This window comes from Oncorhynchus nerka, linkage group LG25 (genome assembly GCF_034236695.1).
Source record: "Oncorhynchus nerka isolate Pitt River linkage group LG25, Oner_Uvic_2.0, whole genome shotgun sequence".
Classification (NCBI taxonomy): domain Eukaryota; kingdom Metazoa; phylum Chordata; class Actinopteri; order Salmoniformes; family Salmonidae; genus Oncorhynchus; species Oncorhynchus nerka.
Genome location: NC_088420.1, coordinates 24,835,771 through 24,852,218, shown reverse-complemented (window position 1 = coordinate 24,852,218; position 16,448 = coordinate 24,835,771). Strand labels below are relative to the sequence as shown.

The window sequence follows — 16,448 nt, the reverse complement described above, 5'->3', positions numbered from 1 at the left end:
TTCACTTTGTTATTTTTGTATTGAGTCGTGTTCAGTTATTATTAAAGTATCATGGACACTTACCACGCTGCGTATTGGTCCGATCCTTGCTACTCCTCCTCAGACGAAGAGGAGGAAAGCCGTTACAGAATCACCCACCAAAAAAGGACCAAGCAGCGTGGTATCGGGCAGCAGCAGAAATCTCTGGACTCATGGTCATGGGAGGAGATTCTGGACGGAGAAGGACCCTGGGAACAGGCTGGGGAATATCGCCGCCCCAAGGCAGAGCTGGAGACAGCGAAAGCTGAGCGGCGGTGGTATGAGGAGGCAGCATGGCAGCGCGGCTGGGACGAGAGGCAGCCCCGAAAATGTATTGGGGGGCGGCACACGGGGAGTGTGGCTAATTCAGGTAGGAGACTTGAGCCAACTCCCCGTGCTTACCGTGGAGAGAGGTGGACCGGGCAGGCACCGTGTTAGGCCGTGAAGCGCACGTTGTCCCCAGTGCGCAGGCATAGCCCGGTGCTTTACATCGCAGCGCCTCATATCGGCCGGGCTAGAGTGGGCATCGTGCCAGGTGCCATGAAGCCGGCTCAGCGCATCTGGTCTCCAGTGCGTCTCCTTGGGCCGGGGTACATGGCATCAGCCCTACGCACGTGTGTCCCCGGTTCGCCCGCACAGCCCAGTGCGGTCTGTTCCACCTAGTCACACTGGCCTGGCGACGGGGAGTATCCAGCCAGGTAGGGTTGTGCAGGCTCGGTGCTCGAGACCTCCAGTGCGGCTCCCTCCACGGTCCCGTCTATCTGGTGCCTCCTCCACGTACCAGGCCACCGGTGGCAGCCCCACACACCAGGCTGTCTCTCTGTCTCCTTCCTCAAGGTGCTCCCGCCTGTCCAGCGCTGCCAGAGTCTCCCGTCTGTCCTGAGCTGCCAGAGCCGCTAGTCTGTCCTGAGCTGCCAGAGCCGCCCGTCTGTCCTGAGCTGCCAGAGCCGCCCGTCTGTCAGTCAGGAGCTGCCAGAGCCGCCCGTCTGTCAGTCCTGAGCTGCTAGAGCCGCCCGCCCGTCAGTCAGGAGCTGCCAGAGCCGTCCGCCCGTCAGTCAGGAGCTGCCAGAGCCGTCCGCCCGTCAGTCAGGAGCTGCCAGAGCCGTCCGCCCGTCAGTCAGGAGCTGCCAGAGCCGTCCGCCCGTCAGTCAGGAGCTGCCAGAGCCGTCCGCCCGTCAGTCAGGAGCTGCCAGAGCCGTCCGCCCGTCAGTCAGGAGCTGCCAGAGCCGTCCGTCAGGAGCTGCCAGAGCCGTCCGTCAGTCAGGAGCTGCCAGAGCCGCCCGTCAGCCAGGAGCTGCCAAAATCGCCCGTCACTCCGGCGCTGTCGGAGTCGCTCTTCACTCCGGCGCTGTCGGAGTCGCCCTTCACGTCGGAGCTGCCAGAGTCTCCCGCCGGTCTAGTGCTGCCGGAGTCTCCCACCTGTCTGGTGCTGCTGGAATCTCCTGTCCATTCGGGGCCCGTTGCTAGGGTGCCCAGTCCGAGGTCGGCGGCAAGGGTCGCCGCTCGAAAGGCACCACGGAGGCGGGTTAAGAAGCGGGTAAAGACTATGATGGAGTGGGTTCCACATCCCGTGCCAGAGCCGCCATCGCGGACAGACACCCACCCAGACCCTCCCCTATAGGTTCAGGTTTTGCGGCCGGAGTCCGCACCTTTGGGTTGGGGGGGAAGTACTGTCACGTTCTAACCTTAGTTCTTTTGTTAGTTCTTTTGTTATGTCTTTGTTTTACTATGGTCAGGGCGAGAGTTGAGTGGGTTGCCTATGTTTGTTTTTCTATGTTGTGTTTGGCCTGGTATGGTTCTCAATCAGAGGCAGGTGTCGTTAGTTGTCTCTGAGAATCATACTTAGGTAGCCTTTTCCCACCTGTGTTTCGTGGGTGATTGTTTCCTGTTTTGTTGTTTGTGTCACCATTCAGAACTGTTTCGGTTTTCGTTTCCATTCACTTGGTTATTTATTTATTTTTTCTTTCTTTAAAAAAATGTTTTACCCCCTTTTTTCTCCCCAATTTCATGGTATCCAATTGTTGTAGTAGCTATTATCTTGTCTCATCGCTATAACTCCCATACGGGCTCGGGAGAGACGAAGGTTGAAAGTCATGCGTCCTCCGATAGACAACCCAACCAGCCGTACTGCTTCTTAACACAGCGCGCATTCAACCCGGAAGCGAGCCGCACTCACTGCGCCCGGCCCGCCACAGGAGTCGCTGGTGCGCGATGAGACAAGGACATCCCTACCGACCAAGCCCTCCCTAACCCAGACTACGCTAGGCCAATTGTGCGTCGCCCCACGGACCTCCCGGTCGGTTACGACAGAGCCTGGGCGCGAACCCAGGGACTCTGATGGCACAGCTGGCGCTGCAGTACAGCGCCCTTAACCACTGCGCCACCCGGGAGCACTTTGTTATTTTTGTATTGAGTCGTGTTCAGTTATTATTAAAGTATCATGGACACTTACCACGCTGTGTATTGGTCCGATCCTTGCTACTCCTTCTCAGATGAAGAGGAGGAGGAAAGCCGTTACACTTACAGTGAAATGCTTACTTACAAGCCCTTAACCAATAATGTAGCTAAGAAAAATACCTTAAAAAAATATAAAAGTAACAAATAATTAAAGTGCAGCAGTAAAATAACAATAGCGAGCCTATATACAAGGGGGTAGCGGTACAGAGTCAATGTGCAGGGGCACTGGTTAGTTGAGGTAATTAAGGTAATATGTACATGTAGGTAGAGTTATTAAAGTGACTATCAATAGATAATAGCAGAGAGTAGCAGCAGCATAAAAGAGGGGGGCAATGGAAATAGTCTGGGTAACCATTTGATTACATGTTCAAGAGTCTTATGGCTTGGGGGTAGAAGCTGTTTAGAAGCCTCTTGGACCAAGACATGGTGCTCCGGTATCGTTTGCAGTGCGGTAGCAGAGAGAACAGTCACCGTTTGGTATAGAGGTCCTGGATGGCAGGAAGCTTGACCCCAGTGATGTACTGGGCCGTACACACTACCTTCTGTAGTGCCTTGTGGTTGTAGGCTGAGCAGCTGCCAAACCAGGCAGTGATGCTCTCAACTGTGCAGCTGTAGAACCTTTTGAGGATCTGAGGACCCATGCCAAATCTTTTCAGTCTCCTTAGGGGGAATAGGTTTTGTTGTGCCCTCTTCACGACTGTTTTGGTGTGCTTGGATCACGTTAGTTTGTTGGTGATGTGGACACCAAGGAACATGAAGCTCTCAATCTGCTCCACTACAGTCCCGTCGATGAGAATGGAGGCGTGATCGGTCCTCTTTTTCCTGTAGTACACAATCATCTCCTTAGTCTTGATCACGTTGAGGGAGAGGTTGCTGTCCTTGCACCACGCCGTCAGGCCTCTGACCTCCACTCTATAGGCTGTCTCATTGTTGTCGGTGGTCAGGCCTATCATTGTTGTGTCATCGGCAAACTTAATGATGGTGTTGGAGTCGTGCCTGGCCGTGCAGCCATGAGTGAACAGGGACTACAGGAGGGGACTGAGCACACACCCCTGAAGGGCCCCTGTGTTGTGGATCAGCGTGGCGGATGTGTTGTTACCTATCCTTACCACCTGGTGGCGGCCCGTCATAAAGTCCAGGATTCAGGTGCAGAGGGAGGTGTTTAGTCCCAGGGTCCTTAGTTGAGTGATGAGCTTTGAGGGCCCTATACTGTTGGACGCTGAACTGTAGTCAATAAATAAGATTCTCACATAAGTGTTCCTTTTGTCCAGGTGGGAAAGGGCAGTGTGAAGTGCAATAGAGATTGCATCATCTGTGGATCTGTTAGGACGGTATGCAAATTGGAGTGGGTCTAGGGTTTCTGGGATAATGGTGTTTATGTGAGCCATGACCAGCCTTTCAAAGCACTTCATGGCTACAGACGTGAGTGCTACGGGTTAGTAGTCTTTTAGGCAGGTTACCTTGGTGTTCTTGGGCACAGGGACTATGGTGGTCTACTTGAAACAAGTTGGCATTACAGACTCAGACAGTGAGAGATTGGAAATGTCAGTGAAGACACTTTCCAGTTGGTCAGTGCATGCTCGGAGTACACATCCTGGTAATCTATTTGAATGTTGACCTGTTTAAAAGGTCTTACTCACATCGGCTGCGGAGAGCGTGATAACACAGTCGTCCGGAACAGGTGATGCTCTCATGCATGTTTCAGTGTTATTTGCCTCGAAGCAAGCAAATAAGTAATTTAGCTCGTCTGGTAGGCTCGTGTCACTGGGCAGCTCACGGCTGTGCTTCCCTTTGTAGTCTATAATAGTTTGCAAGCCCTGCCACATCCAATGAGCATCAGAGCCGGTGTAGTACAATCTTAGTCCTATATTGACACTTTGCCTGTTTGATGGTTCATCGGGGGGCATAGTGGGATTTCTTATAAGCTTCCGGTTTAGAGTCTCACTCCTTGAAAGCGGCACCTAGGCACCTGCCCAGAGGGAAGTTACAGCCCTTACCCATTCCACAGAGGAGACCTGGGATGCCGCTCACCGCCACCGCAGTGAGGCCCCGGTGTTCGCACCTGGGGACCGGGTCTGGCTCTCGACCCTACACCTGCCCCTCCACCTGCCCTGCCGGAAACTGGGCCCGTGGTTTGTGGGGCCATTCAACGTACCGAGGAGACTGAACGAGGTTTGCTACAGTTTACAGCTTCCCCCCAATTACCGTATTAACCCCTCCTTCCATGTGTCTCTCGTTATTGTGGGCTCGGTATTTACAACATGTTATTGGAATATTTGAGTAAGGTTACTTGTGTTACTCATCTCTGCTGTCCAGCGCCTGACTCCTCTGCACCAGCTACACCCAAGACCATTACAGTATGCTGTGTGATGACACGCACAAATGAATGATTGATTGATTTCCTTTATATTGAAGTAGGCCTGTATGCCAATAAGTAAGTTACGCTAAAACAGCTACAGTAAACAGGACACTTAGGCCTACAGCTCCATGTCATTTCAATAACTTAACTTCTCAAAGATGCTCTCTGGTGGTCAAACTAAAATTAACTAGCATTAATGGAGACAATGGCTGAGAGTAAAATACTATGACGTCATGCACTCCAACGTGCCATACCATTCTGCAGCACCCTGCAAGCTGTGTCCTGCAGTATGATGCAACTTTTAAAGGAAGAACCACTGTATGTGACTGATCCACCGTAATTGATAACATCTTAATGCTGTGACCTTTGAGTTTCAAAGGTCGCGGCTAATTGCCACACATAAGGTAACGAACACGTCTATCTAATGGCGTAATTGCAGTCTGCATCAGAAAAGTGACACGTCGATGAGCACCGATGATTCATTAGACAAACGGGGCGGAACGAATCGCAGACGATAATTATCATCTGTCGAGAGTAATTAGGTGCAATATAGTGAGAGATGTGATTTACTCACATTATACCAATGTAATGTACTGAGAAATATGTGATCTCCTCAGTTTATCTCAGCTGCAGGTGCTAAGCCACAGATCCACCCCATTGGCTCATTTCAGGAGTCCAGTGGCATAGAAAGTAACACATGACCTATAGCTGGGAGAGTGACAGAGGTGAAATCTCTTTTGTTGTGGTAAATAATCCCAGAGACTCTCATAAGTATTTACGCTCCTTTGACATACTTGTTGAAGAGGAAAGTAGACCCTTGAGAGGGTCTGTCCAGCATAGCTGAGTCCTGGTGCTCTGTTTAATCCTAGCTACTGTGTATGTTTTCTATTATTCCTCAGTGTTTCTGTCCTGTTTTCTTTAAATATCTAGGGCAACTCTCCTCTCAAACCAATGAAGTAATGAGAACACAAGCCATCAACAATGGACAATTGATTAACAGAAGACTAAAACATAGGCAGGGTCAACAATGGGATTTAATCACTCACACATACACGTTTGTTTTACTATCTTTGTGGGGACCAAAAAATGTATTCCCATTCAAAATACTATTTTCCCTAACCATAACCACAATCACTAAAATAGCCTTTTTCCTTTTGGGGACCGGTGAAATGTCGGACTTCTGAAGCCCACAAGGATAGTAAAACCAAATGCATGCACACAGACACGCGTGCGCACACATACACACCAGTTATATACAATGAGTGTACAAAACATTAAGAACACCTTCCTAATATTGAGTGTACCCCGCCCCTTTTGCCCTCCGAACAGCCTCAATTTATTGGGGCAGGGACTTTACAATGTGGCAAAAGCGTTCCACAGGGATACTAATCCATGTTGACTCTAATGCTTCCCACAGATGTGTCAACTTGGCTGGATTTCTTTTGGTTGGTGAACCATTCTTGATACACACGGACAACTTTTGACTTGCCCATTTACTCTCTGAATGGCACACATACACAATCCATGTCTCTATTGTCTAAAGGCTTAAAAATCCTTCTTTAACCGGTCTGCTTCCCTTCATCTACACTGATTGAAGTGGATTTAACAAGTGACATCAATAATCCAAGCTTTCACCTGTACTCCCCTGGTCAGTCTATTTCATGGAAAGAGCAGGTGTTCATAATATTTTGTACAGTCAGTGTACACGTACTGTACACACACACAGTACACACACACTGATATAGCCCACCGTGCATGTGCAGTTCCTGCAGCCATCTGTCAATGATTCGTCCTCTCTGTAGACGACCCCCTTGACGCTGCAGGTCCTCTCACAGTAGCATCCATCCAGACTATTCATCATCTCCTCTGCTCTGGACAGCTGGCCAAGCCAGGCCCAGATATAAAGGGAGGGACGGAGATGGAGGGAGGGAGAGGGTCTCAGATCGGTGCATATAATCCATCTATATCAGTGGTCACCAACCTGTTGATCTCCAAGGCATTCCTAGTCGATCACCAAACATTTCTGTAAAAACCCAACGATAAAGCCTTGCGTTCCTGTGTTTTTTATTTGTTTTGTGCTGTTGGCTGGAGGTACACTTGATTCAGCAGCCCTAGCCCCGGAAAGGCAAAGTGTTCCCATTCTTAACCATTTCATGTGTCTGAAGGTAGAACTCCGCCTACCGGGCAGGCCCAGAGAAGATCAAGTGAATCTATAGGCTTACCGCTGCCCAATCAGATAGCTCAGACCACTGTGTCTGCACAGTTTCCTTGGGCCATAGACTGTAAAAATAAATCTTGAACGCACAGCAAAACTTAAAACCATGACTAGAGAGAGACAACACATACAGCTGCTGTTTTTAAAAGTATGTTCATGTTTAAATTGTTATTCAGCACCTGTCAACACTTTGTTCAACACTTTTATAAGGCATAAAATGCACGTTCTCACTACTTCCACTCACAATACAACCAGCCCTGCAATGAATAAGATAAGTATAGCAAATTATTTCTGATAAGCATGCGTTGTTATTATTATGCTCCCTCAGCTGTGCCTCATAAGTAATACAACAAATGATTACCAGTGTGATCATACACCTACATTTTGTAAATATAATTTCAAAATGATCTGAGAAAAACAACAATGGCAAGGCAATTCAAGATTAGCCAATATGCAATGATAATGTATTGGGTCTATAGCCTACTGCACAAATGTCATTGCTACAGAACTGTTTTTGATTGGTTAATGTTGCATAGGCTTACATTACATACAGTCATAAAAAAAAAAATCTGAGTGGTAGATCTCAGCTTGCATTTTGACTCAGAAAGCAATCTTGACTCAGAAAAGGTTGGTGACCACTGATCTATATACACATGAAACGCCTTCTACTACAAGCCTTGCTACAGTCAACCATGCACTAAAGGAGATCTACAGTGTATGACATCATCAAAGTAGATTCATATACATTGCCCTTGGAAAGTATTCAGATCCCTTGACTTTTTCCAAATTTTTTTAGGTTACAGCCTTGTTCTAAAACTGACCCCCCCCAAAAAGTGTATCAATCTACACACAATACCCCATAATGACAAAGCAAAAACAGGTTATTAGGAATTTTTGCTAATTTATTTAAAATACCAAACTGAAATATCACATTTACATAAGTATTCAGGCCCTTTACTCAGTAATTTGTTGAAGCACCTTTGGCAGCGATTACAGCCTCAAGTCTTCTTGGGTATGACGCTACAAGCTTGGCACACCTGTACTTGGGGAGTTTCTCCCATTTCTCTCTGCAGATTCTCTCAAGCTCTGTCAGGTTGGATGGGAGAGTTGCTGCACAGCTATTTTCAGGGTCTCTCCAGAGATGTTCCTTCTGTTTCAAGTCCAGGCTCTGAAGTCCAGGCTCTGGCTGGGCCACTCAAGGACATTCAAAGACTTGTCCCGAAGCCACTCCTGTGTTGTCTTGGCTGTGTGCTTAGGGTTGTTGACCTGTTGGAAGGTGGACATTCACCCCAGTCGGAAGTCCTGAGTGGAGTGGGTTTTCATTAAGTATCTCTGTATTTTGCGCTGTTCATCTTTGCCTCGATTCTGACTAATCTCCCAGTCCCTGCTGCTGAAAAACATCCCTACAGCATGATGCTGCCACCACCATGCTGAGTCTTTAAGTGCCTTTTTGAAAAACTCCAAGTGGGCTGTCATGTGCCTCTTACTGAGGAGTGGCTTCTGTCTGGTCACTCTACCATAAAGGCCTGATTGGTGGAGTGCTGCAGAGATGGTTGTCCTTCTGGAAGGTTCTCCCATCTCCACAGAGAAACTCTAGTGCTCTGTCAGAGTGAACATCGGGTTCTTGGTCACCTCCCTGACCAAGGCCCTTCTCCCCCGATTGCTCAGTTTGGCTGGGCGGCCAGCTCTAGGAAGAGTCTTGGAGTTCCAAACTTCTTCCATTTAAGAATGATGTAGGCCACTGTGTTCTTGGGGGCCTTCAATGCTTGAGAAATGTTTTGGTCCCCTTCCCCAGATCTGTGCCTCGACACAATCCTGTCTCGAAGCTCTACGGACAATTCTTGGTTTTTGCTCTGACATGCACTGTCAACTGTGGGACCTTATATAGACAGGTGTGTGCCTTTCCAAATCATGTCCAATAAATTGAATTTACCACAGGAGGACTCCAATCAAGTTGAAGAAACATTTCAAGGATGATCAATGGAAACAATTTTGAGTCTTATACCAAAGGGTCTGAATACATATGTAAATAAGGTATTTCTGTTTCTAAAGTAGAGTTTCTAAAGTTTCATTGTGGAGTATTGTGTGTACATTTGTCATGACGTTGGCCTCTTTGGGTATAGCAAACCCATCTCCCTCTCCCTGCCTCCCCCTTGCCTCCTTCAACTAGGCTTCTGTGGTCAGCGGTCGTAAATTCCTGAGAAGACCTCATGGACACACAGTTATAGAGAGTAGTTTTTCATGGAGACAAAGGAAATCCTTCCACCTCACAGAACTTGAGGTACGAACAAATTTCATGTTCCGGAGAAAGTGTAAAAGATCGGTGAAGAATCCAGCTACGAACTGGTCCGTTTGTCACAACTTGGGAAGCTCATGGGAGACGGTGTGGCCACATCACCATAACGCTGTTTAAATAATAGCCCCAGATATAAGGTTTATCTAATTGTTGTATAAGATGAATGAGTGAGTATGATACTGTTTACACAATTTTACAATGTGATTTTGGACTGTTTAATGAAGGAAAACTCAATAAGGGAATTGGATTTGAACTAAATAAGAGGACCGCTCTTGAGCCAAGTTAGGGTCAGACATTCTGGAACATTCCAAATAAAACTCAACTTTGAGAAATTATCACCAGACCGAGCGTACCTCAATTACGAGATGGCTAAAGGTTGCAGAATCTTTTAACCATACCACGTGGTTAAACTCTTAGACTATCGATACAGACAGAATGAGAACAAGTCTTTGATATTAATTACTAGTCTGCAGCTAGGAATTCGCTATCATTGAACGTGAAGAACGACAACCGCCGAAAAATCCATTCCATAACGAATGTCACTTTGAACTATCCCCTCTAACCAAGACAGAGAGAGAGAGAGAGAGAGACGGACAATTCTACGAAAGACAAACTTTTCTCCAGCGATCAAGACGACACACTGAGTGTAAATATATATATTGATTGCAATTGTTCCCGAATGAGTGAGCGTTCATGTGTAAAGGATTAGCATTTCAATTGTTATAAATCATTAACTGTAGTGACTTCTTAGTCGACCCCCACTCCCCCTCTTGTCTAACAAGCCGCCATGCCGGTTCAGCCCACTAGGGCACATTCTCCTATCATTTCATGTAACCACATTTACCATGTTTGTTTGTTTATGCATTCCTGTGAATTACTTAGTAATAAATAAATGATTTAAGACAATTGATGCATGGATGACTCAGTGAAGACTGGGTTCGTGCAGATAACCAACTATTTGGAATGAGACGTTTGGAATGAGACTAACGTGTGGTACAGTAAATAATTCATTAATTCGAAGACTAATTGATCAGATAAAATATCTGCAAAGTTATTTTAGGAAATAACTTTGTAATCTGAATAATTTTCCTTGGTGCCCCGACTTCCTAGTTAATTAGTTACGTGATTAATCAGTTGATCGCATAGTAACTAATTACAGAGAATCTTTGATAAAAACTATCAGTCTTCAGTTAATGATAGTAAAGACAGGACACATTGCTGAGGATTATTTATTTTTTAAAATCCATTTTAGAATAAGGCTGTAACGTATCAAAGTATTGAATACTTTCCAAAGGGACTGTAGGTAGACCATAGATGCCCTTTGATGGTGAATGAAACTTGTTGAAACAGAAATGAATAGCCTGAGGTATCAGCCTTGACAACAAAGGTTTATGAGCAGGATACATTACAGTACCTTGCTGGATGTTTTGGCTAAGGTATCCTGCAGTTCCATGATCTTCTGCACCAGTCCGTGGAAGTCATTGCAGGTTGGGCAAGCTAGAACAGACCACAGAGACATGTTTACACATAACTTTGTTATAGATGAATAACATTTTTATATGACTGCACCAATAAGTAGTGGAATGGTATCAAATAGATCAAACAAATTATTTCCAGGTGTTTGATACCATTCCATTTGCTCCGTTCTGGCAATTATTATGAGCTGTTCTCTCCTCAGCATCCTCCTACGGTGTAGACTTACTCCGGTTGAGATCTGGGCACTGGGAGATGAATCCCTGAGGCATGACTAATATCTGAACGTCCTGCATTACACCCTGCAGACACACATAGAAAAAAAAACACCGGCTTAGTTACAGCCAGCACAGAGCGTACTGTCTCGTCTGACAAAGTGTCCTACTTGATCACAGATAGCACCCCTAAATGAGAGGATAGCCGTCATCACAATGCCGTGGATGGTGTTATATAAAGAGAAGCTAGGACAACTACATGTGCAATAGGTAGAAAATAGATAAGAGAGATGGTCTAATATTCTTAGCACACACACACACAACAAAGCCCAATAAATACTGTGCTATAAGTAAACAACTACTAAATATTTAGTGAAAACTGTTACTGGAAATGTATGTTTCGATAGAAGGGAGGGAGTCTGACAAGTTTATTCTGAGTTAATGTGTTCTCTGGACTGGTACAGCCTGATGTCCGTTGAGTTAATTGGACTGAAATGGGATGTAAATTGAACCACTAATGAATGTAATCTCAATTTCTGTTTTCTTCTGATTCCCTTTGATAAGCATAGCTATGAGATGCATGTTAAATTTGATTCATAGGTATCCTCATTGTATAGCCTATCATTGTGTGGTCGAAGCACACATCCAGACACTCAGTAACCATGGAAACCTGGCCCATCTCATTCCTTGAGTGCATGTACTTCTCTTACAGAAGTGGAGCCACGCAACTTATGATATTTTTTATATTTTTTATTGTCTTGCCACTTTAATTTACTGGCCATGAATTCAAATCCAAAGAAACCAATGAGCTGATTTCTCACGGCAACATCATGCGAGATGGAAGCAGGCATGAGTCATGTTTTGTTAAACATGCTTCCATCTCCTGGTAATTTAGACTCAGTGGAAGGCTGAAAAACCATTGGACTAGGGATGATAATGCATGTATGTATCACTGATGAATGTGTGCATTTTGTGTGAAAGGTTATTGAGTATACGATTACAAACAAGCTACTTTGCAGATGTAGACTACAGCTGTAAACCACACACAGTGTCTTTTAATGAAAGACGAAGATCTAAATGCAACTAAATTGGTAATCAATTGTGAATAAATCATCTTATGGACTTCTACTTCACACACATCAAGGTATATTATACATGTAGGATGCTATAATATCGAACTGCTGAATGGGTATCATCCCATCTCTGTGATAAAAGTGTTTGCCACTATACTGCTGGGGATGCAATTTTTGCTTCCTCTAAACCCCCGAGAGAAAGAATGTCTGATTGTTAATGAAGGGGTTTTCCTTTAGATGAGATGTGGTTTTCCTTTCCCAGCACTAATCAGGGCTTCAGAGGCACAAAAGCGGGAGGTGTGGTGGGCACACGTCAAGATTAGTGGGTGACCTCCAAGTCTTCTTTCATCTGCCAATTAACGCAGAGTAAATGCAACAGCCAGGAGCATCACACAAAATTATACACATGCAGTTCAACACACAGACACACATACACGTTCTGCCCAACAGCAAACAAAAAGTAGTACCATTGTGGTTAAAATAGGTAAAATCCGACATTAAAGCTGACATTATACTCTAAGTCATCAATATGGGAAGGATGTTCCCATGTGGATTAAACCGCTGTGAGGGGTGATACATGTCTTCATGTCTGATAAACAATGGACCATGTTTAATGAGCACGGTCCAGAGAGTTTAATGATTTCTCCCAAATCAGTGTTAGTGGGATAATTACGGCAGCAATGCATAGAGCAGCAGACTAGGGGGGAAACAATTTATGGGACAAAATTGTAAATGTATTCTTAGCAGTGAGGGAGAGAAACGAGAAAGAATGCACAAATTACATTGGCAGTCTGGAGAAAATGCGAGCAATTAAATTCCCAGCCATAGTAAATAAAACAAGTCCAGGGCTAAACAACCGAGGATGGGAAGGGGGGTGCGGGGTACGTACCAGGGTGGCATGTGGGAAAACAACGTCCATGAGCCAACGCGCTTCATTTCCTCTTCAATTATTTGAATAATTTATTAAGCAGCATCGGCATCGTTTATGCCACACCGTCAAACCTAAGCCACCATGAAGAGTCTTCAGCTTTACAAAACGTAATATTTACCTTGAAAAAGCCATGGGCGCTGCTCCGCTGCCCTAACCAGAAGGTTGTGTCCTCAGGGATGTCCATGAATGGGATCTCTACCACCCTCTCATAGATCCTACAGAGACAGAAAGACAGGAACGGGTCCACAAAACATGATCACTGCTCATCATAAAACATACTGTATTTGCCAACCACACCACACCTTCTAATACTACTACCACTAAAGCTTGTAACAGTAATAATATGTAACCCGTTTCAGGAAACTACGCATATGTCGCAAGTCATGACTCCACAGGAGAGCCATTCTTTAAAAAAATATTTTATCAAAATGTGTTTTTTGGTAGAAATGCCTTCTGGAACATGTGAACTTTCATGTCCCTTAATAAGAAACATATATGCCATCTGTAAATACGAATAAAACTTTACAGTTATGAGCCTTGTTGGTTAAGCCACAGAAAAAGTCAGCAACCTTTCCACTAGCCATGATTGGCTGAGATAATGAGTGGGCTAGACATGCCGAAAGAGGAGTTCGGATTGGTCTGCCATACAGAGGGCTTCTGTCTATTTGAGTTGGTCAGTCTGTGTTGGTAATCCTGTTGAACGAGGCTTTTTTTTAAAATGTATTGTGTAGTGGAGCTGCGTAAGTGTTGCTCACCACTTTCTGGAGGATCGAGTTTTGAAATCAGTGGAATTGGAGTGTGATAGCTAAAGAGATGGAGAAAACACCGGATTACATCTTCAAACTAAGGGCAACCGTGACAGGGAGACCCATCCATCATGCATGATGATGTATACGGGTACGATAGTCTAGCTAGCTACATTTTCAGATATTACAAGTTCCTGATTTTGTCAGAGTGTTTTCATTTCAAGCTAAAGTGTACTGTTAGCTAGCTAGCTAACGTTAGCTGGCTGGCTCCCTAGCTAACGTTACGTGTATAACGTTATTATTCGTATTCGAGTCGTTTGCTTTGCAAGTTAGAGCCTAATGTTAGCTAGTTAACCTGGTTGGTTAGCTCCCAGCAGATTCATGCAGGGTACTAGCGACATGATTTGGCACGATGTTCATTGTTGTTTAACTAGCTAACGTTAGCTGGCTGGCTCGTTAGCTAACGTGACGTGTGTGATCTTATACGTTCTTTACCTAGCTAGGTTCGTTGTTTACCTAGCTAGCTAGCTACATGTCTTAAGCTAAAGTGTAAAACACCCATTGAATATGGCCGGTGTCAGTAAACGTCGGCAAAAAAAGAGTCATGAAATTGTTGCCAGCAGAGCTGGTTAGGCTGTTTTCATGCTATCCAGAGGTAAACAAATCATCCAGAGCGTCAAGTGTGCGCTTTGAACGCTCCGAGAGCGAAACGAGATGGGTGGGGCTCAAGCTTAAGAGGGTGTCAACGATGCTGAATGGGTGTAGACAAAGAAGAGCTCTTCACTAGATACCAACACATTCAGAAAACATTCTAAAAAGTGAGTTTACAAGTTCATCAACTTCCAAAGCATAATTACTTTCCCATTGTTACTCAGGAATGCAGTGTATGATATACCATTTGGTAGCTCTGAGTCTCTACTTTGATCCAATGTAATAAAAAAAAACATATTTGATTCAATTGATTGGTAATAATGCCTCTAACACTAAAATACACCCTCTTCAGTCACCTATTCCCTTCTTATTATAGGTTGTTTATACTGGGAATAATACTGGATTAAATGAAACAGGTTTATATCTCAGTACATTTAGCCTACCTGTTGCAGTCAACGTGCAGTATGATGTGGGAGGCACTGACAGCCACAGAGACCTTGTGCCACTGTCCGTCTGCCAGGCTGTAGGGAAACACCTCGGTGTGGGCCTTCTGACCCTTGGTGCGGTAGTGGAGACGCACCTCATTGCGCTGCCCACTGCTCTCCAACTCCAGGAACCTGAAGGGACGAGCAGACAGAATATGGATGGAGAGATGAATTGATATGGACACAAGTTTGTCTAAAGTGGATCCTGAAATAATGAGCAGATGGAATATGGAAAGAGAAAATGCTACACACATACACTACATGGCTAATAGTATGTGGACAACTGTTCGTCGAACATCTCATTCCAAAATCATGGGCTTTAATATGGAGTTGGTCCCCCCTTTGCTGATATAACAGCCTCCACTCTTCTGGGAAGATGTTCCATTAGAACATTTTTACGCACTACGTGCTTCAGCACTCGCCAGTCCCCTTCTGTGAGCTTGTGTGGCCTACCTATTCGCGTCTGAGCAGTTGTTGTTCCTAGACATTTCCACTTCACAATAAAGGCACTTACAGTTGACCGGGGAAGCTCTAGCAGGACAGAAATTTGACGAACTGACTTGTTGGTAAGGTGGCATCCTATGACGGTGCCAAGTTGAAAGTCACTGAGGTCTTCAGTACAGGCCATTCTACTGCCAATGTTGGTCTATGCCGATTGCATGGCTGTGTGCTCGATATTATACACCTGTCACTGTCAGTAACGGCTGTGGCTGAAGTAGCCGAATCCACCAATTTGAAGGGGTGTCCACATACTTTCGGCCATGTAGTGCACGTGCACACTACCCAATTCAACCACAACATCACTAACAGAGGTAAAAAGGCAGTGAAACTGAGGACAGACCACACCCATAACTCTACAGATAGCTGAACATTTCCTGTTCATTCCCTGAATCAGAATCCTTCCAGTAAAGTGGATTGTGCACCTCACTCACCCCATGGTAAATTATAAGTGCTTCACCCTGTTTCAAAGAATCATGACACATTCCTCTGTAGATCTGCAAACCCTTTCAAGATCCAATCACTTGAAGTGCAAGCTTAATGCTACACAACGGCTGTCAAGGACAGCTTCAGCGAGACAACACTAATGCATATGTGTAATGTGAGTGAGAGGAGTAAACTCATTGGTACATTGGTATTCCAGGAAACCCCTGCCTTCCTTCTGTCTAGTCCGTTGAGATTCCCCATGTGAAGTAGCGACACTAATGGAAAGAGCTGACAGAGTTACCAATACAGATTCATCAGCTCTGGCTTTAAAGACTTCTACTCACTTCAAAGCATTATTCAAAAGAAAAACAGCCATTTAGAAGAACTGTAGCGGTGGAGTGGATTTATCTACAAACCGAATCTAATGAGTTATTGTCCTCCAGCCATGCACAATATACCAGCTGCACAAATCCAGTAACACTGCCTGCCGAGATCCCCCAACAACCCATTTCTAAACCAAATGAAACAATGGTTCTGTAGCGTGAACACACATCCTGCACACAGTCTGGCTCAGCTAATCAGAGCTGGGGAAAGTCATTAACGTC

At 45.3% G+C, this 16,448-nt stretch overlaps 1 protein-coding gene across 1 annotated transcript in view; it reads right to left on the bottom strand.

The window, feature by feature from the left end:
• LOC115109267 (protein kinase C-binding protein NELL2a-like) overlaps positions 1-16,448 on the bottom strand; it is a 107,939-nt gene that overhangs the window by 74,880 nt on the left and 16,611 nt on the right. Inside the window, exons 4-8 of the mRNA XM_029633995.2 lie at positions 14,878-15,051; positions 13,156-13,252; positions 11,048-11,120; positions 10,760-10,842; positions 6,585-6,713 (exon numbers count right to left, since the gene is read on the bottom strand). Of these exons, the coding sequence (XP_029489855.1) occupies positions 6,585-6,713; positions 10,760-10,842; positions 11,048-11,120; positions 13,156-13,252; positions 14,878-15,051 (556 nt within the window). The remainder of the gene's footprint in view (positions 1-6,584; positions 6,714-10,759; positions 10,843-11,047; positions 11,121-13,155; positions 13,253-14,877; positions 15,052-16,448) is intronic.